Raw genomic sequence first — 23185 nt, forward strand, 5'->3', positions numbered from 1 at the left:
TCCACTATTCAAGACTAGTAACTCTTGATTCCTTCTAATCCCTCCCATTCTTCTTATCATGCCCCATACATCAGACAGCTTCACAGCCCTTCCTATACTATTACAGTATTCCCTCCAAAAGGTACGCTTTCTTCCTTTAATTGTTTTCCTAACAGCTGCCTGAGCTCTCTTATATTCAATCAAAGCATGTTGAGAATGACACTTTTTAAGATCCTTAAAAGCTTTATTTCTTGCCTTGACTGCTTTACTGCAGTCCTTATTCCACCATGGAACATTCTTACTTCTCCCATTTCCTTTAACTTTAGGCATAGATTCCTCAGCTGACATTATTATTTCATCAACCAACACACTATTAAACTCATTAACATCTATTTCTTTCACCTCCCTTAGTTTAAGGCATCTTAATGCACATAATACTTGAAAGTTTTCCCAGTTTGCATTTTCCATTTTCCATTTTGGTATTCTTTTGATCTTTCCACAGCACACTTCTGATCCTATTTTAGTAAATACTGGATAATGATCACTACCAATTGTAGTTTTCTTTACTACCTTCCATGAACTAGTACCTGCTAGCTTGCTGGATAAGAATGTCAAATCAATGACAGATTCTGTGTTGCTGATACCATTGTATCATGTACCCTCCCCATTGTTAATGCATACCAAACATTTACTATCAATAAACTCTTCAATTATATAACCATTTGAGTCTGTGTGATCACTGCCCCAAAGCAAATGGTGTGAATTAAAATCTCCACACCAAACCATATTACCTTGTACTGGCTCTAAAATGTTTTCCAGAATATTTTCATCTAGCTTCCCACAGGGATTATAATAGTTCACTATATTCACTGGGCCTCTTTTAGTCCATGCCTTAGTCACAATTGACTCATGATTCTTGTTGACCCCAAGAATTTTATAGCTGATTCCATTTTGGATAAAAGTTGCAACTCCTCCTCCTCTACCATTTCCTCTATCCCTTAATGATAAAATCTAATTCAGGCTTCAACCAAGTTTCCTGTACACAAATTATGTTAGGTTTTTCCTTTAATTTATCAGTGTACTTCTTGAACTCTTGACCATTAGCAATCAAGCTTCTGGCATTCCACTGTAATATTATTAACAGCATTAAACTAATCATAACTTGACATAACTTGAGAAGATTGACTATCCGTGTTTAGATGATCTCTGACTGTCTCCCAGAGTAATCCTTTGATACCCAGATACTTTTCAGCGGATCTCACAATTATCTTTATTCTTTCCGTTCGACTCTGAGTCTGAGCTGAACAATTAATAATCTCTGCCATAAAGAGCACAAAGTCACTCTTATTGATAGCTAGACCATCCCTTTCCAACTTATTACACCCCTCACAGTTATTAGTGGACTTGTCATTATTGACTTCTCTACGTTCATTTTGTTTTAGTAACGGTGAGATTCTAGGGACTTTCTTTACGGCTTCTGAATAGCTAATACCTTGGGAAGCTTTAACTTTCTGCACCTCTTTAGCTCGCTTGCTAAACTTGCAACCTTGATAGGCTGCACTGTGTTCACCACTGCAGTTACAGCATCGTTTGTAATCTTTGTCACAGTTCTCGTACTTGTGTTCTCCACTCATTTGCTACATCTCATCTTGCCCTTACATACAGCTGCTACATGCCCAAACCTTTGGCATTTATAACATCGGAGTGGTGGTGGGATGTATAGTTTAACATCGTAACACATGAATCCAACAAACACTTTATCTGGTAGTTTCTTCTCTTCAAATGTAATCATTACAGACAGGCTATCACAGATTCCACCATTTCTCTTGGTCTTAAGATGCTTAATTGCATTCACTTTAACTTTCTTGATGTTTTCTTTCAGCGTTTCTGCAGTTATATCAGTTGGAATTCCTGTAATGACATCTCTGGTGAGCTTTTGATCATTAGCCCTTGAACACTGTAAAGACTTTCCATTGATCTTTTGTACCTTTAAAGCTTTCTCATATTGCTCGGCATTATTACACAATACTAACAATTGTCCACTCTGCAAAATCTTTGCACTCCTTATTGCTCCCATTTCCTTGTTTAGACCTTTCGTGAGTTGGATTGGATTCCACTCTTTAAACGTGGTATCTGTCTGCATCAGCTTAATAAAAACCTTATGACTTTCCCTTTCATACCTTTCTGAATCAGATCTAGAGTCCACAGTATCTGGCTTTTTCCTCTTTTTCTTTTTATTTCGATAGAATTTCCACACCTCGCTCTGCTGAGCATTGGATCCACCAAACTCAAACACTCCTCTCTCACTTCTTAAATCGTCACTTCCATCCTCCATCTCCTGACCAGTCACAACCGTCAACCAGTGGCCGGCTCCCCACCTGTTTCAGACTAAAAAAAAAAAAAAAAAATCCCCTTTTGTACTCTCAGACTGCCAGTAAGGCCACTAATCAAGTTTTGATTGGCTCTGACAGTTTAAAGCCACAGCATCCTTAAACTAAAGGTACATCAGCATTTAAGCAACCTAACACCCCTACTGTACATACTTGGACTATTCCGTTTCAGGCATATGCAAATAACCTGTACATGTCTTTGACCTGGGTCATACCAACTCAGCAGTAACGCATCACTGAGACAGGCAGTTTAGATATAACTGCAGGTACTTTAGAGGACTATTACTTTGTAACACCACAGTTCAAGTCATTGGTGGACCAGGCAGGAGAAATGTACACATCCTTGGTGGCGAAAGAAACGACTTTGGAGAGTGCAGTAGCATCGGATATGTTGATCCAAATCAAAGAAGGCAAAACTTAGCACAAGGTGAAAAAACAATAAGCTGTGAGTAAACTATCAGAAAATGCTGCAGATTGCCCCAAAGATGACCAAAACGTCCATATTGCTCTGCCATCTTGGATTTCACAATTATGCAATCACTTCATTATAATTTAAATATGCTAATTGGATTCCAAGATCCCCAAAACATGGGGTTTGGCACTGAAAGTACTTGTTTAGGACGAATAATGAAGGAGTAAAGGGCATTTTAAGGATTTTGTGGCCATCTTGAAAATTATACTTTTCCAGTTGTAAGTCTGTGGTAGACTTTTGGTATGTTACTAAGCACACCTGATACTTCAAAAATATATAAATAAATAAAAAGCCCTTGAGAAACCTTTTGTATCAATTTTTTTATTATTATTATTTTATTTTATTTTATTTTTTTGGGGGGAGGGGTGGGTGGGTGTCAAACCATGTTTTCAGCTGCCTAACATGAACATACACTCTGCTATTACAGTCAAACTTGATACATTAATGTTCGAAAAATAAAACTCGAGGATCTGTTGTAAGACCGAAGAAAGAAAAACTTTATCTACAATTATTCAAACAATAGCAGGTAAATACATGAACATAGCAGGGGGAATGATCATTATCATCACTGCTACTGTGTTAATTAATAAAGTTAGAAAATCTAAAGATCAATAACAGCTTAAAAATAGGAAGAAAACTAATGACCTGCAGCATGCGCAAAAACTTTACACAGCATATATGTTACCTTGGACAGAAAAAGGCTCATCTAAATATTTATGATGCTAAAAATAGCTTACTGCAAGGGGGAAAAAAAAACAACCAATAAATTTCCTTCTTTCGCAAACACTTTTATCCAAAGCGAGTTACAGTTGAGCCGAGTAGATGAAGTTTAAAGAACTTGTTCAAGTGGCAGCTTGGCAGTGCCGGGATTTTATATCATTAAAAACTCCATGTGTTAAATGGTAACCATCAACATCAGAATGTGACAGTTTTGGTTCTAAAGCCGAATTCAGACGGGATTAGTTTTCAGGACTTCAGTAATGTTGTCGGAGGACGTCTGTAGTGATTGTGAACAAAATCACACAGGGTAAGGGCTCTCTGTATGAATCACACAGATGGGCGTGTCTTCATGATGTATCCATGGTTGTTGCACTGAAAGTAGCCGGTTACACACATCTTATACATTTACTTTTCTGTAAAAGGATCGCCTTGTCCTTTATACAGTAAGTGCTTGTTGTAAGTGGGCGTGGTCACACAAGTTGCACTTGAACATTAGTCGGTCACATGACTTTAACACACACACACACACACACACACACACACAGATGAAACTAAACCTGTCTGAAAGCATCCGAAGAAGAAAACGAAGCCTGTTTACTCAAAAACAACATAAATTACAATGAAGAAATCACAGGAATGTGTAGAAAACAAATTCATTTCAATTTTCTTCCAAACTGCATGTTTACAGTAAATACACTGACACTTCTTATGATATTAGCACATCTTAAATCATAATGAGTTTCATGCTTGGGGGGAAAAATCCCAGGTCTTATGATGATAAGTAAATAAAACTCATCTGCACTGTGGGTGAATGAGGTGTGGAAACATCATCAGGCCTTTTTCACAGCGCTGTAGATCACAGAATCGTCCTCCTGCTGCTCAGTGTGGACTCGCCTGAAATTACACACAGTCCTGTTTATCAGCTACAGATTCGGCATGTTAGACTGCTTTTACTCGACACTGTGTGGTTTCTCACTGACACATTTACATTTAAAGATATAAGAGAGGCTGGTACAATTTATAGCTGCGATAATATAAGTGTGAACAGGAACTGACTTGTTTCACAGATGATCAAGAGCATTAATAGTACAACCCCAATTCCAAAAAAGTTGGGACACTGTGTAAAACATAAATAAAAACAGAATGTGGAGATTTGCAAATCACGAAAACCGTAGATTTAACTGAAAACAGTACAAAGAAAACATTTCAAATGGAGAAACTGAGAAATTTTATTGTTTTTTTTTAAATATCTGCTTGTGGCAATGGGGGCGTGGTCAAGGGTCGGTCTGTGACAGGAGGGCGGAGTCAGGGAAGGTAAGTGGCAGAATCACTACACCTGATGTTAGTTAACCTGTGTTTGTGTGCCTTCCCCAGTGACCGCGCCCTATATAAGGAGAGAGAGAGAGCAGAGGAAGAGAGCTCTCTCCCCAACCAGATGACTTATGTGTGTGTGTGTATGTGTGTGGCTGGGAGAGTGTGGTTTTGCGACTGAAAAGTGCAAATAAAAAGAGTTTTTGGAACTCAGTTCTGGCCTGCCGTACTGCCGTGCTCCAACCACCCGCTCTGATTTCTACACTGCTCATTTTGAATTTGATGTCAGCAACATGTTTCAGAAAAGTTAGGACGGGGCAACAAAAGACTGAAAAGTTGTGTAATGATGAAAAAAAAAAGTAATTAGGTTAATTGGCAACATGATGATTTCATACCCAATCTTTTTACCAACATAATTGGTAAGAAGATTGGGTATAAAAAGAGCATCCCAGAGAAGCAGAGTCTCTCAGAAGTAAAGATGGGGAGGGGTTCACCACTCTGTGAAAGATTCTGTGGCCAAACAATGCAACAATTTAAGAATAACATTCCTCAATGTAAAACTGCAAAGAATTTGTGGATCACATCATCTATGGTCCATAATATCATTAAAAGATTCAGAGAATCTGGAGAAATCTCTGTATGCAAGAGACAAGGCTGAAAACTGACATTGGATGCTTGTGATCTTCAGGCCCTCAGGAGACACTGCATTAAAAGCAGACGCGTGTCTGTAGTGGAAATCACTGTATGGGCTCAGGAACACCTCAGAAAACCATCGTCTGTGAAAATACTTAATTACTGCATTCACAAATGCAAGTTAAAACCAGATATAAACAATATCCAGAAACACTGCCACCTTCTCTGGGCCCGAGCTCTTTTATGATGGACTGAGGCGAAGTGGAAAACTGTCCCGAGGTCTGATGAATCAAAAGTAGAAATTCTTTTGAGCAATCATGGATACCATGTCCTCCAGGCTAAAGTGGAGCGGGACTATTTGGCTTGTTATCAGTGCACAGTTCAAAAGCCAGCTTCAGTGATGGTATGAGGGGGCTTTAGTGCACATGGCATGGGTAGCTTGTACATCTGGGAAGGCATCATTAATGCTGAATGATATAAACATGTTTCAGAGCAATATACTGCCATCCAGACAAAATCTTTTTCAGGGAATGCCTTCCTTCTTTCAGCAAGACAATGCCAAACCGCTTTTTGCACATATTAAAACTGCATGGCTCTGTAGTAAAAGAGTCCGGGGGCTAAACTGGCCTGCTGCAGTCCAGACCTGTCTCCCATAACCCTTTGGTGACTGACCCCTTGAAAATGGTTCCTCCAGGAACGATGACTTTTCAGTTGTCAAGACAACAGAGAAACTAAAATACAAAACCAGAAAGATACGTCACAATGCTCTTGTGCACAAAACAAAATGCTCTTGTATTTTAGTTTTTCCGTTGTCTTGACAACTGAAACGTCATTGTTCCTGGAGGAACCATTTTCAAGGGGTCAGTCACCACATTTGGCGCAATATGAAGCTCAAAATACGGCAAAGGAGACCCCAAACTGTTGAGCAACTGAAATTGTATATCAGACAAGAATGGGACAAAATTTATCTTTCAAAACGACAGCAATTGGTCTCTTCAGATCCCAAACGTTTACAATGTTGTTAAAAGTAGAGGTGATGCAACACAGCGGTAAACACGCCCCTGTCCCAACTTTTCTGAAACGTGTTGCTGGCATCAAATTCAAAATGAGCATATATTTTTCAAAAAACAATAACATTTCTCAGTTTCACTATTTGATATGTTTTCTTTGTACCATTTTCAATGAAATATCCGGTTTCCATGATTTGCAAATCTTCAGATTCTGTTTTTATTTATAGTTTACACAGTGTCCCAACTTTTTTGGAATTGGGGTTGTAATTATAAATGAAATAAAACTACAACATGTTCTTTAATAAAGAAAAAATGTCATAATTGGAAAATAAGAGGAATAAAACATGCCATTACTGATCAATTTGCTATAAAAGCCCAACACAGTGTGTTTTATTTCATATTTGTTTGCTAATTAGTGGATGAACACAGATAACACACACTGTTTTTACAATTCTCCTTTAGTGTCGATTTAATCTGCCTCTGTTGACATCACATGGTACTTCTGAACCAATTAATTAGTGGAAATTTTTGATTTTCATGCTTACTGTTTGGGTGATCCTTTGGGTTTGATGCCCACAGATGCATAAGTCACTCCTCCTTCATCTAACACTTCATCAGACTGAGGAACTTGGTTTAGCTGTGCTGTGACCTGAGACCTTAGAGAGAGAGAGAGAGAGAGAGAGAGGGAACAAACATAATGTATGTCTTTACAATTCTATATGTGGCAGCGGGGGCGTGGTCAAGCGCCGGTCTGTGACAGGAGGGCGGAGCCAGGGAAGCTGAGTGGCAGAATCACTACACCTGATGGTAATTAACCTGTGTTTGTGTGTCTTCCCAGTAACCGCGCCCTATTTAAGGAGACAGAGGGAGAGCAGAGGGGACGCTCTTCCCCGGACGAGAACACAGAGTGTGTGTGTGTTTCTCTCCAGTGGTTATTGTTAGACTGAAAAGTGTGGCAATAAAGCCTTCTAATCACCTGAATCTCTGTCCTGCCGTCCTCTGTGCTCCACCCACACCTAAGGGACTTTCTACAGTGGTCCCGAAACCCGGGACCGGTGGAGCACCAACCCAGCAGCCCCATGGAATCCTCACTGTTCGCCGACCTGGTCCACGCCCTCGCCACGGCTAAGCAAAGCCAGCACCAGGCGCTCATCATGCTCCGAAAGGAACAAGAGCGGCGCTTCGAAGCCCTGGTGCTGGCCCAGCAGGAAGATCGCGAGGCGTTCCGACATCTCCTCGCGTCGGCGGGGTCCACCAGCACCCCGGCCGCGGGCCCGTCTCCCCTCACTGTCACCAAGATGGGCCCGCAGGACGACCCCGAGGCGTTCCTCACATTGTTTGAACAGGTCGCCGAAGCCTCGGGGTGGCCAATGGAGCAGCGCGCGGCGTGCCTCCTCCCCCTCCTGACGGGAGAGGCGCAGCTGGCCATGCTACAGCTCCCCGCCGACCGCCGGCTGGCCTACGCGGACCTCTGCCAGGCCATCCTCCAGCGCGTGGGGCGCACACCAGAACAACAGCGCCAGCACTTCCGCGCGCTGCGATTGGAGGAAGTTGGCCGGCAGTTCACGTTTGGCCAGCAGCTCTGGGACGCCTGCTGGCGGTGGCTGAGGGCCGATGATCGCGACGCCGAGGGAATCGTCGATCAGGTGGTGCTGGAACAGTTCATCGCCCGCTTACCAGCAGGAACCGCGTAGTGGGTCCAGTGCCACCGCCCGGCGTTGCTGGATCAGGCAGTCGGACTGGCGGAGGATCATTTGGCGGCTGTTCCGGTGGCAGGACAGCCGACGACGTCTTCTCTTCTCTCCTCTTCTCTCTCTCTTTCTCCCCTCCCTTCTGTGTCCCGTCCTCGCCCCATTCCCCCACCACGGAGACGGGGGCCGGCTCCACCCCAGCCGGCCCGCCGCACCCGTGGTGCCCTCCCGTTTCTCCCTTCTGTGTCTGTCTCTCCCCCCCCTCAGGTGGGTGAGCCCCAGAGCACCGGTGCAGAGGGAAAGCCCGGGCCGGTTTGCTGGCACTGCAGGGAGCCGGGCCACCTGCAACAACAGTGCACAGCAATGGAGGTGGGCGCGGTGGTATGGATCCCCAACACGCCAGAGGCCGCCCTCGATCGGGCCGGAGCATATCACATACCGGTGAGTGTCCAAGGGGCTACATATCAGGCGTTGCTGGATTCTGGTTGCAATCAGACCTCGATCCGCCAAAGCCTGGTGCAAGACGAGGCATTGGGGGAGCACAGGGGGTGAAGGTGTTGTGTGTGCATGGGGATGTTCACAGCTACCCTTTGGTGTCGGTCCACATATTTTTCAGAGGGGAAAAATCTATAGTGAAGGCGGCGGTTAATCCTCGCCTTACCCACTCTTTAATTTTGGGGACTGATTGGCCGGGATTTCGGGGTTTAATGACGCGCCTAGTAAAGAGTGGGTCCTGCCATTTGACAGGGGGAGGTCCCGGTGTCGCTTTGGCTGGAGCTGCTGTCGCAGAGCCGTCTACATCATCTCCGCGACCGAGTGAGGAGCCACCGGCTCCTCCTCTTTCTGTTGGGGAATCCCTCGCGGATTTCCCATTAGAACAATCGCGAGACGAGACTCTGCGGCATGCGTTTGACCAAGTGAGAGTAATCGATGGTCAAACGCTCCAGCCGAATGCCACCCCGTCCTTCCCCTATTTCTCTATTATGAAGGATAGATTATACCGAGTGATGCAGGACACTCAGACGAGAGAGCGAGTCACACAGCTTTTAATTCCAAAGAGCCGCCGGGAATTGGTATTCCCGGCGGCTCACTTTAATCCCATGGCTGGACACCTAGGGCAGGATAAGACACTAGCCCGAATAATGGCCCGATTCTATTGGCCGGGGATTCGCGGCGATGTCCGTAGGTGGTGTACGGCGTGCCGTGAATGCCAATTAGTAAATCCAGCGGCCATTCCAAAAGTGCCATCTACCTCTAATCGAGACCCCGTTCGAAAGAATTGGGATGGATCTCGTTGGGCCATTAGATCGGTCAGCACGAGGGTACCGCTTTACATTAGTCCTGGTGGACTATGCAACGTGATACCCGGAAGCAGTGCCTCTGCGCAATATCTCCGCACGCAGTATTGCGGAGGCACTCTTCCGCGTCATCTCCCGAGTTGGAATTCCGAAAGAGATTCTGACTGATCAAGGCACTACATTTATGTCACTGACACTGCGCGAACTGTATGGGTTATTGGGGATTAAGCCGATCCGCACCAGTGTGTATCACCCACAAACGGACGGTTTAGTAGAACGGTTCAACCGCACCCTCAAGAATATTATTAAAAAATTCGTAAGTGAGGACGCATGTAACTGGGATAAGTGGCTCGAACCCTTGCTGTTCTCAGTGCGAGAGGTCCCCCAAGCCTCCACGGGGTTCTCCCCGTTCAAATTGTTATATGGGCGTAAGCCACGCGGCATCCTAGACGTGCTGCGGGAAAATTGGGAGGAGGGACCTTCACAAAGCAAAAACGAAATCCAATACGTTATGGACCTGAACGCAAAACTCCACACTCTCACCCACCTAACTCAGGAGAATTTGCGGCAGGCCCAAGAACGGCAAGCCCGCCTGTACAACAAGGGTACGCGCCTTAGAGAGTTCACTCCGGGAGATAAGGTACTCGTACTGTTGCCCACGTCGAGCTCCAAATTGATCTCCAAGTGGCAAGGACCCTTTGAGGTCACACGGCGAGTTGGGGACGTCGACTATGAGGTGAGGCGAACGGACAGGGGTGGGGCACTACAGATTTACCACCTCAATCTGCTTAAACTCTGGAACGAGGAGGTCCCCGTGGCGTTGGTGTCGGTAGTACCGGAGAAGGCGGAGCAGGGGCCGGAGGTTCAAAAAGGGACATTGGCATCACGTACCTCTCCGGTCCCTTGTGGAGACCACCTCTCCCCGACCCAACTCACGGAGGTCGCCCAGTTGCAGGCCGAGTTTTCGGATGTGTTCTCGCCCCTGCCCGGTCGCACTAACCTCATAGAGCACCACATAGAGATGCCCCCGGGGGTGGTAGTGTGTAGCCGCCCTTACAGGCTACCCGAACACAAAAAAAAGGTGGTTCGGGAAGAACTTCAGACCATGCTCGAAATGGGCATCATCGAGGAGTCCCACAGTGACTGGAGCAGCCCGGTGGTCTTGGTCCCCAAGGCCGACAGGTCGGTCCGGTTCTGTGTGGACTATAGAAAAGTCAACATGGTGTCTAAATTCAATGCATACCCAATGCCTTGTATTGACGAGCTGCTCGATCGACTAGGCACGGCTCGCTTTTATTCGACACTGGATTTGACGAAGGGATATTGGCAGATCCCCTTGACTCCACTATCACGGGAAAAAACGGCCTTTTCCACTCCGTTCGGCTTACACCAATTCGTCACACTTCCTTTTGGGCTGTTTGGGGCACCTGCTACATTTCAGCGGCTGATGGACAGGGTCCTCCGGCCCCACGCCACCTATGAGGCCGCATATTTGGACGATATAATCGTTTATAGTAACGACTGGCAGCGGCACTTGCAACACCTGAGGGCCATCCTTAGGTCGCTGAGGCGGGTGGGTCTCACTGCCAACCCGAAGAAGTGTGCGATTGGGCGGGTGGAAGTATGGTATCTGGGCTTTCACTTGGGCAACGGGCAGGTGCGTCCCCAAATTAATAAGACAGCAGCGATTGCGGCCTGCCCGAGGCCCAAGACCAAAAAGGGGGTGAGACAGTTCCTGGGGCTGGCTGGCTACTATCGTAGGTTTATACCTAATTATTCGGACGTCACCAGCCCGCTGACTGACCTCACTAAAAAGGGGGCCCCAGATCCGGTCCAGTGGACGGAGCAATGCCAGCGGGCTTTCTCTGAGGTAAAGGCTGCATTGTGTGGGGGGCCACTATTACACTCCCCTGACTTCTCTCTCCCTTTTGTGTTGCAGACCGACGCGTCGGGCAGAGGGCTGGGGGCGGTGTTGTCCCAGGAGGTGGAGGGGGAGGACCGCCCCATCCTGTACATTAGCAGGAAGCTGTTGGTGCGTGAGGGGCGCTACAGCACTATTGAAAAAGAATGTCTAGCGATCAAGTGGGCGGTCCTCGCCCTCCGTTACTACCTGCTGGGGCACCCTTTCACCCTCTGTTCGGACCACGCACCCCTCCAGTGGCTCCACCGCATGAAAGATGCCAACGCGCGGATCACCCATTGGTATCTGGCACTCCAACCCTTCAATTTCAAGGTGGTCCACAGGCCGGGGGCGCAGATGGTCGTGGCGGACTTCCTCTCCCGCCAAGGGGGGGGGGGGGAGTCGGCTGCGGGCCGGACGGCCACCCGGCCTGAGTTGGGCGGTGGGGGTATGTGGCAGCGGGGGCGTGGTCAAGCACCGGTCTGTGACAGGAGGGCGGAGCCAGGGAAGGTGAGTGGCAGAATCACTACACCTGACGGTAATTAACCTGTGTTTGTGTGTCTTCCCAGTAACCGCGCCCTATTTAAGGAGACAGAGGGAGAGCAGAGGGGACGCTCTTCCCCGGACGAGAACACAGAGTGTGTGTGTGTGTGTGTGTGTGTTTCTCTCCAGTGGTTATTGTTAGACTGAAAAGTGTGGCAATAAAGCCTTCTAATCACCTGAATCTCTGTCCTGCCGTCCTCTGTGCTCCACCCACACCTAAGGGACTTTCTACACTATATTACTCAGTTAGAGCTGGGTGACATGACAAAAATATCGTATCGCCGTTCTCAAAGACATTTCTGAGACACAATATGTAACATGATCTACAGGTTTGTACACAAATTGCAACACAAATATTGATTTATATCATCATATGGCCCCGCCCTCTCAATTAAAGATCAGTTTCCCATGATACATTAAACTGTATTTTTATATCCACTGAATGCTGTGGTTTTTTTACCCTTTGGTTGTTGGTTTGATTTGGACAGACGCGTAAGTTACTTCCTCCTTCTTCAAAGTTTCTTCATCAGGATATTGAGAAACTTGGTTTAACTGTGGCTTTGTCTGTAAAAACACAATGCATCCATCATCAGTTCTCATGTGCAGCAGTGTGAGAAAATCACCAGCACTTTATTTCTCCAGTTTAAGTCTGTTGATGTTCAGTAGATGATCGACTCGTCCCCAGTCCTGTCAGAATTTCAGCTCCAGTTCAGGTAACATCAGCGGATCCCATTTTAGACATGGTGTTAAACGTAAGATAAAGATCATCTGAAACTCATGTTGAGGATCATGTTGAGTTCATTCGCTGCTTCATGACGGTCTACATCAGATGTTTTCACACTTTTTTCCCCATGAGACCCACTTCTCAGTTTTTGAGAACTTGTTCATCGTCACCCAACAAAACCAAACTAAAGACTTGAACGAGTTCAGAGTTTACGTATAAAACCAGGCCAGGTTATCCCATCTGCCCAGGGCTTCAACTGTCTATTATTAACTGTGGAATGAAATGAAATCAAATCAAATGGAACCACATGACAAAAGAGTCTTATAATACAGCAGACGTGAAAACCCTGAAGAAAAATAATGCCATAAAAACATCACAATAAATACACAGTGTGAGCTAGAACACGGAGAACCCTAAACTGTGCTGTACTGAGTTCCTCATTTCCTATTAAGATCATCTCTTCAGAAAATAAAGGAGACTGAAGTTATGTAAAGAGTATTAAATGTGTATTTTCATATATTCTTTTCTTCATTTTTCCAAAATTGTATATTTTATAGTAATCCCTTATAAATAATTCTTCAGTGTGCTGTGAGGAAGTTCACTGAAATAAACGTGTTTCTTCACACGGGAACTAAAGTATATTTAAATGTCTTATCAAATAAAAATGTATTATTTAAAATAATGCTGAATAATAAGTTTTAGTACAATTACACAAGTGTAGCAACAATTGCGTCTCCACATTATCTTCTTACATCTAACTGGGTATGACTTAAATTGTTCGACAAAAAGCACTCAAAGCACAGCTAAATTAATTTAAGGTATATTTTAAAAATAACTGAATAAACTGAAGTGTATTTCAATTATAATTGTCATAAGTTACTCCAGGCAGCACGGTGGTGTAGTGGTTAGTGCTGTCACCTCGCAGCAAGAAGGTCTGGGTTCGAGCCCCGTGGCCGGCGAGGGCCTTTCTGTGCGGAGTTTGCATGTTCTCCCCGTGTCCGCGTGGGTTTACTCCGGGTGCTCCGGTTTCCCCCACAGTCCAAAGACATGCAGGTTAGGTTAACTGGTGACTCTAAGGCCAAGTTTACATTAGACCGTATCTGTCTCGTTTTCTTCGTGGATGCACTGTCCATTTACATTAAACCGCCTGGAAACGCCGGGAAACGGGAATCCGCCAGGGTCCACGTATTCAATCCAGATCGTGTCAGCTCCGGTGCTGTGTAAACATTGAGATACGCGGATACGCTGTGCTGAGCTCTAGCTGGCGTCGTCATTGGACAACGTCACTGTGACATCCACCTTCCTGATTCGCTGGCGTTGGTCATGTGACGCGACTGCTGAAAAACGGTGCGGACTTCCGCCTTGTATCACCTTTCATTAAAGAGTATAAAAGTATGAAAATACTGCAAATACTGATGCAAATACTGCCCATTGTGTAGTTATGATTGTCTTTAGGCTTGCCATCCTTCCACTTGCAAGTGGTAAGTGATGTGCGCTGAGATCACACACACAGCGGCTCAGTCCCGAATCGTGGCTCGTGCACTTCACTTGCGTGCTCTGTGAGCTGCGCAGGGCCAGAGTGCGCACCCTCCAGAGGGCACTCGCTGTTCAGGGCGGAGTGATTTGGAGCGCAGGATGCCTGCGGAGCTGAGCGTATCCGTGTATTGGCGTTGCTGTGTGCAGGCGAATCGTGTATTGGCGTTGCTGTGTGCACACTAATCGTTTTAAAAACGTTAATCTGATGATCTGCTGATACGGTCTAATGTAAACATGGGCTAAATTGACCGTAGGTGTGAATGTGAGTGTGAATGGTTGTCTGTGTCTGTGTGTCAGCCCTGTGATGACCTGGCGACTTGTCCAGGGTGTACCCCGCCTTTCGCCCGTAGTCAGCTGCAATAGGCTCCAGCTCACCTGCGACCCTGTAGAACAGGATAAAGCAGCTAGAGATAATGAGATGAGATAAGTTACTCCAAAATACAACAATTTGTAAGTATAAAGTTTGAACACTTGACGTCTGTACTACACTTTTTAACAACTCACTTAAAAGCACGTTTCTTTGAAAAGGTCATACCTGTGTTTTCTCTCCACTTTCCTGCCCGTTTTCTTCTGGAGCTTTACATTTCCTCCTAATAGAATCAGGAAAACACTCAGTGCACATGGACATGCTCTAGAATACACACTGTGATCTCACACATCTCATTTACAAAGAGTAAGGAACAATACTGTGTGTGTTAAATACTGCAGTAAATCATAGAACAGATTATCAACACGTGTTAGCAGCGAAAAATCTACACGTGAAACTAAATACTGAGACTCAATTAAAGTCCAACACAGGATGTGTGTATGATTTTTAGCTATGTGTAGAATGTACTAGATGGAAATATGTAGAGTTTTACCTCCTGATGTAAATCACAGCTCCTACGATGACTGAGACGATGAAAATCACTCCAACTGACACAGAGACAATGATCCAGATTAACCACTGATCAGGATTTTCAGGTTTTCTAGGATTTTCACCTGTTAAAAACAACAGTATTTAACATTTATTGAATATTAAACTGAACACAAGTCACTTCATTTCCTTCAGGAATCATTCGAGATGTTCAGGAATGTTGTGAGCAGATGGACCCACCCTCGACGTGAAGGCTGATCGTTTCAGATCTTGAGGCCTCGTTGGTTTTCCAAGTGCAGGTGTAATTCCCAGAATCCCTCACGGTTAGAGCAGGAAAGTGAAGAACGGGTCCTGATTCAGGTAAGAGCTCGTTGTTCTTAGACCACATGAACTGTGAGGAACTGTGTGTGCAGTTCACATCACACGTCAGATTTAACGAGTCTCCTTGTTTAAGGGTCCCGTTTCCACTGAGCCTGATTAGTGACACCTTTAAATCTTTTCCAGAGAGCAGGAAAGACTCCACGTCAGTGAATCAGGATTTCTCTCACTGATAAAAATGTTTTACTGAATAATAAACATCAGCTACATGAGATTTCTTGATAAAAATTAAAGCTGGAGTTAAATTTACTTTCACTGTTCAAAAGAGAAAGATTTCCACAAAATGATTTAATGTATTCCTATAGGTGAGGAAAGTCAATTATACAGATCATGAATCATTTGGATTTTTATTTTAATCATTAAAATTTACCTGCAACTTGTAGAGTCGCTCCAGGACAACCTGTGAATCTCACCGTGTTCTCATTAGTGATACATCTGAATCTGTACTCTCCAGAATAACTGAACTGTAGATTGTGGATTAATAAAGTGCAGTTTGATTTGTCGTCTCCAGCGTACTCAAAGTCTGAGTTGGTGTTTGATGAGCTGTCATAAACATACGGAGGGTTTAAACACCAATTTGTGTTGGAGTTCAGTGAGCACCAAAGCTTTTGTGTCACCTGAATATTGGGATTTGATGTTGGATAAGAATAATTGCAGGGAATGGAGACACTGAATCCTCTCACAGCACAGATCGGATTATCAGGATATTTCACACCCAGATCCCTGTTGTCAGTCTGAATAACTGTGTAGAGAAATAAATGGAGAATAAAAGACATTCATAAAGTTTTGCTGACGGATTGTTTTGTATGTTGTGTGTTTATCAGATATTTCTCATTACTGCACTGAACACAATACACCTGGGTCTTTCAGCAAGATAATGACCTTAAACATGTGGCCAAATCTGCACAAAAATGGTTCACCAGACACAAAATCAAGCTCCTCCCATGGCCATCTCAGTCCCCAGACCTCAACCCAATTGAAAACCTGTGGGGTGAGCTGAAGAGGAGAGTGCATAGGAGAGGACCCAGGACTCTGGAAGATTTAGAGAGATTGTGCAAAGAGGAATGGTCGAAGATCCCTCTCTCTGTATTCTCCCATCTTGTGAAATGTTATCGGAGAAGAGTAAGTGCTGTCTTGTTGGCCAAAGGGTTTGGACAAAGTATTAACATCGGGGTGCCAATAATTGTGGCATACATGATTTCATGTAAAAGAATTATTTCTTAATGTGGGATTTTTTTCCCACTGAATAAATGCACTTGAATTAAAGGTTGGATTTTTCTCTTTTTTTGCATTGCTTTCAGTGCCAATAATTGTGGAGGGGGCTGTACATCAACATACTGATAGCGATCAGTTAAATAAGAGCTGAGCCAGGAGAGGGCCGTTCCCTTAACTCCCACAACATTTTCTAGTCTATCCAGAAGAATGGAATGATCAATGGTATCAAATGCTGCACTAAGGTCAAGCAACACAAGCAGCGAGACACAGCCCTGATCAGACGCCAACAGTAGGTCGTTTACTACTTTAACCAGAGCTGTCTCTGCGCTGTGATGAGGTCTAAATCCTGACTGATACAGTTCATGGATGTTATTCCTATGTAAATATGAGCATAACTGCTGTGCCACAGCTTTTTCTAGGATCTTGGAGATAAAGGGGAGGTTTGATATCGGCCGATAATTGAACAGCTGACAGGGATCAAGGTCAGGTTTTTTAATCAGGGGTTTGATAACTGCTTGTGTAAAGGATTTGGGTACATAGCCAATCGTAAGAGAATAATTAATTATTTTTAGAAGCACAAGTTGAGGATTTTGATGCGGAGATTAATGAAAGTAATTCAATTTCTCTAAGGGGAGTAAAACATTCTAATTGCTGATCTGATACAGTTATATTGTTAACTACAGTGAACACACACACACCTTGTTTTCCATCACATCCAATCTTAGTTGACTGCGGCAGCACATTTCTGGTTCCTGGAAAACACAGATTGATGTTGATATTAATATTGTGTGGCAAAACAATAAAACTATTTTATCCCTCTATGTGACTAATATGCCAAAGGCTGGCTCTGGGACGGTCGGCTGGCTGCTTCTGCGTAGGCTACATGTAGCATTAAAACATAGGATTAAATGATATCAGGGCAACTATTGGTGTCTACATGAACACAGTGTTGTTGATCTGTTTAATAAACTTAGTTGGGGCAAATAGACCTCCACTGTAGATATTCATTAAACCACTGGAACTTTAGAGTTCGCCTGGCTCACTAATCACACAGACCCTATGCTGTAAACTCAACAGAACCAGGCTACACGGAGCGGTTTCTGGACATCGACATAATTCAACAGGTTACACTGTTGATACAGTCGATATACACACCCACGCTCGATGACTTAACATCTGTTTTCATCCTGAAACATCCAACAATAGTGGATTGTTGATTTTTTTAAGTCATCTTCCAATCTGTTCCGAATGTTCTTCTTCTGTTGGTGTTTACCGCTTGCCCCGTGTCTCCCCTGTCCGTCTTCAGATGCTGCAAGTCAAGTCCTGATTTGTTTGAGCTATAAACCCAAGTGATCGGGCCAAACGAAGCCACTGTCCACGAGCACCTCCAGGACCCACACCTTCTGGCGGAGAGCTCCTGCACCTGCAGTGATTAGGCCCAAATACTTTATTATTATTATTATTATTATTATTATTATTATTAATAATAATAATAATAATAATAATAATAATAATCCTGCCCCTGTGGTGCTCGAGCTCGAACAATCACAACAACTGGATTTCAGGTGAAATTTTTTCATCTCCATTAAATTAAACTTCTAGACCTTTAAAAGCAAAGTGAAGAACTGATTATTAGGTTGGATTTCACTCACTATATTGTCTGCAAGTCTTCTTGAAAAAGAAAGAATACAAAAAAATTTCTAAAGCTCTTTCAGATGCCACGGCCCTGGAGTGAGATAATCTTGTTAATAATCCTGAATGCTGGATCTGACGATACTGTACAGCTGATTGGACTTTGTGACCAGACAGGACAAGGGGCGGATTGGAAGTTGTCTTCCAATCTGTTCTGAATGTTCTTCTTCTGTAGGCGGTTACCAACATTTTGTATGTGCACTGTGCAGTACTCAAGTATGTCCCCCCCACCACCACCACGTCAAAGTCGCTGTATTGCTGAGTGCATCTTCAACAAGATAAAGGACTTCCACTTCATCAGACTGTCTATAAAATCCAGAGCCACATTTTATTTCTAAACTGAGCAGTTTCTTCCTGTAGATGTCTGTTAGCTTGATACTGCTCGCTAACACAGACTACACAGGCTACACAGAGCAGCTAGTTTGTGGTATTAATCATGAGAAGCTGCTGATCCTCGCTACAGTTTACGCGTTAACTCACTGACTATCGATGCACTTATCCACCTCAAGTGTTTTCATTTATTTTTAAAGAATGGAACAAAGACTCAGTAAAGATGTGCATTTTGCGCTGAAGAGAACGGGAGATGTGGTTTCTTCTGTTAACAGGTTGCACTCTGTCTCTAGTACGAGTTCATATCAAGTGTAAAGAACTGTACAGGCCATGTATAGAACAAAACCCAGGATACTTTAGCGAGATTGTGCTGCTATAATGATGAAGCTCTCTGGTAATCTACTTCTGAAGCGCATGTGTGAGTTCGGTTCCATCAGACTATCTGTGGTCGCGTGCACACACACTAAAACAGGTCACAGAATGGAAATAAGACCCACCCCATCCACCCAGCTGGCTCCGCCCCTGCTGTATATCTGTATCTATTTATACCGCTATACATTTATCCATTTATGGATGTGCATATATAAATAAGTAAAACAGGAGATATTGAATAAATAAACTGTACAGGTGTACTGTATGTATCTGTGTATCTGTATGCAAATTTTATTGGAGAAAAAAAACCGACAGTAAAAACAAATGAACCTCCAGAAACATGTATAAAGCTCTTGTTAAGGCCGCAGTCCTGGAGTTATCTAACCGTGTTAATAATCCTGAATGCTGTGTGTGAGGATACTGTACAGCTATTCACAAGGAGCTCATTTATTATGTGTTGTAAAAATTTCACATCAATGTTTGTTTGTTTGTTTTTAATAGAATACATTACAGACCAGTTTCAGGAAGGTGGAGTCATATTTCTTCATTAATACTTTCAAAATTCTCCATAAAACTCTTAAAGTGTTATATATTTTTGTGTTCTCTCTCTCTCTCTCTCAGGACCTGAGCAATTACAATGGTGTTAATAATCAGATCAGATCAGAATCTAATGTTGACTAATATGATCCAGTATAATGTGTTTGTGGAAGTGTATAATCCAATAACTGAGCGTACACACTGCAACATCAATCAGCAAACAATTACAACTCTGAACAATAATTCTGTCGAAGAGTGAGATGATGTTTCCTACCAGACAGCGTGAGCAGAATCAGAGCCGAGAGCAGCATCTTCATCTCTTCTTCAGGAACAACTTCACACACTCACTGTTGGGTCTGTGTTTATACTGAGCTCACGGACTCGCTCATACAGTTATTTGTGAGAACTAAACATACTTCCTGGATTAAAAGTGCTTCCCTAATGTACCTACCAGAAGTGTATTCATACCATTAGAACAGGAAGATGAGCAAAGTCCTCTTTTACAGACATGCATGCACACACACAATTACAAATTACATCATTGTGAACTTGAGCCTTCATGGACTGCACAAGTTTATGTAAAACCTGACGATCTTCTCTGGCTCAAATCATCATCTGAACACACACTTTAATGTCAAGGATAACAGTCAAGAAGAATCAATGGGGCTTACACACAGTTTAATACTTTTATTTGGATCATCACACAGGGAAGGATTGCAGATCCAAACATTATTGGAAATACTCTGTAGATTGGAAAGTGTGATCATAAAAAAATGAGTCTAACAATGTCTATGGATAAATATGACATCTCCGTCTCCAGATGGAAAAACTACCTATTATGGCAGAAATTGAGCAATATTTAACCAGCCTCTTAGCGCTTATTTTGCATAGTCCACACACACACACACACACACACACACACACACACACACACACACACACACACACACACCCATAACCCCTCACCCCCAGGGGTTATTTTCTCCTCTCTTAGGAGAAAATGTTTCTCAGAATTGAATTATTACCTGGACCAGTGTATTATTGTTCATCTGTGATCATCTAAAAGTCAAGACAACAATCAGTGTGTTATCAACAAACACAACTCACATATCTTTAATCTAATAATTATGGAACTCATTTGTAAATGCTTAAAGTTAATGATTAATGTTTGATATTTTTATTGCGTAAGTGAAAATAATTCAAATCTGTCTTCGGTTTAATCCCAAACCTGAACCATTCCAGAGTTCTTTGAAATAAACTGTACAGGTGTACTGTATGTATCTGTATACAGTATATTTATTTACGAACAGTATTTATCATTTTATATCCTTACAGTCCTTTGATCACATTTTATATTTCTTTACACATTTATACATTTTCCAGCGGCTAAAGACACTCAGTGTTGTGTCTCTGTCTGGACTGTGTTTTAATTTACTACATGACTTTTAACTCCATCAAACAACATTTCACAAAGAAAAAAAAATACAGCATAAAGCTTTTTAACACTTTTGTCTTTGTATTCTCTCTCTCTCTCTCTCTCTCTCTCTCTCTCTCTCTCTCTCTCTCTCTCTCAGGACCTGAGCAATTACAATGATGTTAATAATCAGATCAGATCAGAATCTAATGTTGACTAATATGATCCAGTATAATGTGTTTGTGGAAGTGTATAATCCAATAACTGAGCGTACACACTGCAACATCAATCAGCAAACAATTACAACTCTGAACAATAATTCTGTCGAAGAGTGAGATGATGTTTCCTACCAGACAGCGTGAGCAGAATCAGAGCCAAGAGCAGCATCTTCATCTCTTCTTCAGGAACAACTTCACACACTCACTAAGCTCACGGACTCGGTCATGAGAACTCAAAGCTGTTACTGAAAAAAAAAAGAAGATGCACAGTCTGGCTGCAAGACCACAAGTGTGTTAAACCATAAGAGGAAGAAAGACAGAGGCCTCATGCAATATTTTCCCTTCACACACACACACACACACACACACACACACACACACACACGGTTTCCGAATGCTTTTCTCCAATTCTTACAGAACATTCAGTTTGAATACCTGCTCATAGAAGGGTTTCTTCCACTTACTATTTTCAAATATTTGAGTATAATAATAATTATATTCATAAAGATTTATGTTTATTATTATTTTATAAATGATGGTTTCATGTGCTCTCATGTCTGTGTTACCCCCCCGCTCTCTCTCTCTCTCTCTCTCTCTCTCTCCATGGTATCATCTAATGTTTGATGGAGGAGGAACAACAGTGTGCACAGCTTCATCAAAATACTGTTAAGAATTTAAAATATAAAATGGTTTGGATTTTTGACACCACAGACTTTAGAAATGAGATGAATTTTACTTGTGCCAGCGTCCCCATGAGTCCCAGAATCCAGCTAACAGAGGAGGAGGTCCGGAGCTGCCTTGGACAGATTAAACCTCCCAAAGCACCAGGTCCGAATGGGCCACGTGGCCGTGTTTTAAAGCGGTGTTCCATCTAAAGGGTGTTTTAACAAGACTGTTTCAGTTCTTATTAAAAACACAGACAGTGCCAGACACTTAGAGACTGTCAGTAATAAGACCACTGCCTAAAAAGTCAGGAGCTAAGGCTGGGCTCACACTACAGGATAATCCGGACGAGTTTGGGTCCGATTTGCCCCTTCTGATCATCACGGGGGCGTTCCTGAATCGAAGCTGGTCAGAAGTGATTATCTGCCTGAATAACTCTGCAGTCTGAGGGGTTTACAGACATAATCTTAAGGTCACGACCAAATCAGAGGCTCCCTGATTTAGAATCGTAAATATCAAATGTTTAATATTTACAATTAAAAATCGTGTAGTGTGAAAGGATCAGGGATGAAACATTGAGCAGAAAGTTAGCTGACCAGGAAGCGTCATGTTTATCACAGCAGCTCCAAGGCAGTGGAAGGTCGGAGGATCTATAAAAATAACATCTCTAATGACCTTGGGTTTCACTCTCCCCTCCAGCCGTGTGCACAACAACGTGAGCTTGTAGCAGCAGCTTGCACTGGCTCACCTCCAGCTCACACTGCAAAAAGGGCGTGTTTCTTCACACAGCGTTTCTTCCCAAGTGTCATTGTTGTTCCCAGTGAGGAGAGCACGCGCTGCACTCTTATATTTCTGTTTTGCTCCACCTTTGTTTTTTGTTCAGCCGCTCCAAGTGCTTCAAACTTTTCAGGGTGAGTTTCTGTGGGACCCCAAGTCTCCGGAATCGGCATTCTGAAATCTCTCAGTGACAGCACAAGTTCATGGCAGCCTTCAAACATGGCCGCCATGGACTACAACTCCCAAGCACCACAGCGCCCTCCCTCTCCCGAGTACTGACTGGGAGTACACCTGTTCTCAATCCAACTCCCTATATAAGCACGCCAAACACGCCAGCACTTTGAGAAGTATCGTTCTGTGTCCCTGCACCTGATCATACGCAGCCATTTGTCGTTTTGGCCTGACTCTAGTTATTCTGACCCTCACTATGTTTATTACTGACTCTGAGACTGTTGTTTACCTGTGACGCTCCGTTTCTACATCGACTGACCCTTGGCACGAACCTGACTCTGATTCTCGTCTTACG

At 43.6% G+C, this 23185-nt stretch overlaps 1 protein-coding gene across 3 annotated transcripts; it reads right to left on the reverse strand.

The window, feature by feature from the left end:
* Positions 1 to 3201: 3201 nt before the first annotated feature.
* On the reverse strand, positions 3202 to 21457 carry LOC132867515 (uncharacterized). 3 transcript variants are annotated; one of them, XM_060900470.1, is made up of 9 exons: positions 21352 to 21457; positions 17355 to 17408; positions 15812 to 16183; positions 15304 to 15558; positions 15068 to 15188; positions 14743 to 14797; positions 12408 to 12511; positions 7061 to 7171; positions 3202 to 4455 (listed from the first exon to the last, which is right to left on the reverse strand). In XM_060900470.1, exons 1-9 carry the CDS (start codon positions 21392 to 21394, stop codon positions 4392 to 4394), a joined length of 1179 nt encoding a protein of 392 aa, XP_060756453.1. In that variant the 5' UTR covers positions 21395 to 21457; the 3' UTR covers positions 3202 to 4391. The 3 variants fall into 3 exon arrangements, with proteins under 3 accessions (XP_060756453.1, XP_060756452.1, XP_060756454.1); XM_060900469.1 differs by lacking the exon at positions 21352 to 21457 and adding an exon at positions 19862 to 20602; XM_060900471.1 differs by lacking the exon at positions 21352 to 21457 and adding an exon at positions 17812 to 17912.
* Positions 21458 to 23185: the final 1728 nt, after the last annotated feature.

Source organism: Neoarius graeffei, chromosome 19, assembly GCF_027579695.1.
Source record: "Neoarius graeffei isolate fNeoGra1 chromosome 19, fNeoGra1.pri, whole genome shotgun sequence".
Taxonomy (NCBI): Eukaryota; Metazoa; Chordata; class Actinopteri; order Siluriformes; family Ariidae; genus Neoarius; species Neoarius graeffei.

What these genes read in the sequence shown, in the direction of transcription:
- LOC132867515 (XM_060900470.1), bottom strand. Translation starts at nt 21,394, where the DNA reads ATGAAGATGCTGCTCTTGGCTCTGATTCTGCTCACGCTGTCTG. An exon ending in TGGATGTGATGGAAAACAAG is followed by an intron (nt 16,184 to 17,354) that starts GTGTGTGTGTGT and finishes TTCTCTACACAG; the next exon opens with TTATTCAGACTGACAACAGG. An exon ending in ATCAAACCAACAACCAAAGG is followed by an intron (nt 7,172 to 12,407) that starts GTAAAAAAACCA and finishes TCTCTCTCTAAG; the next exon opens with GTCTCAGGTCACAGCACAGC.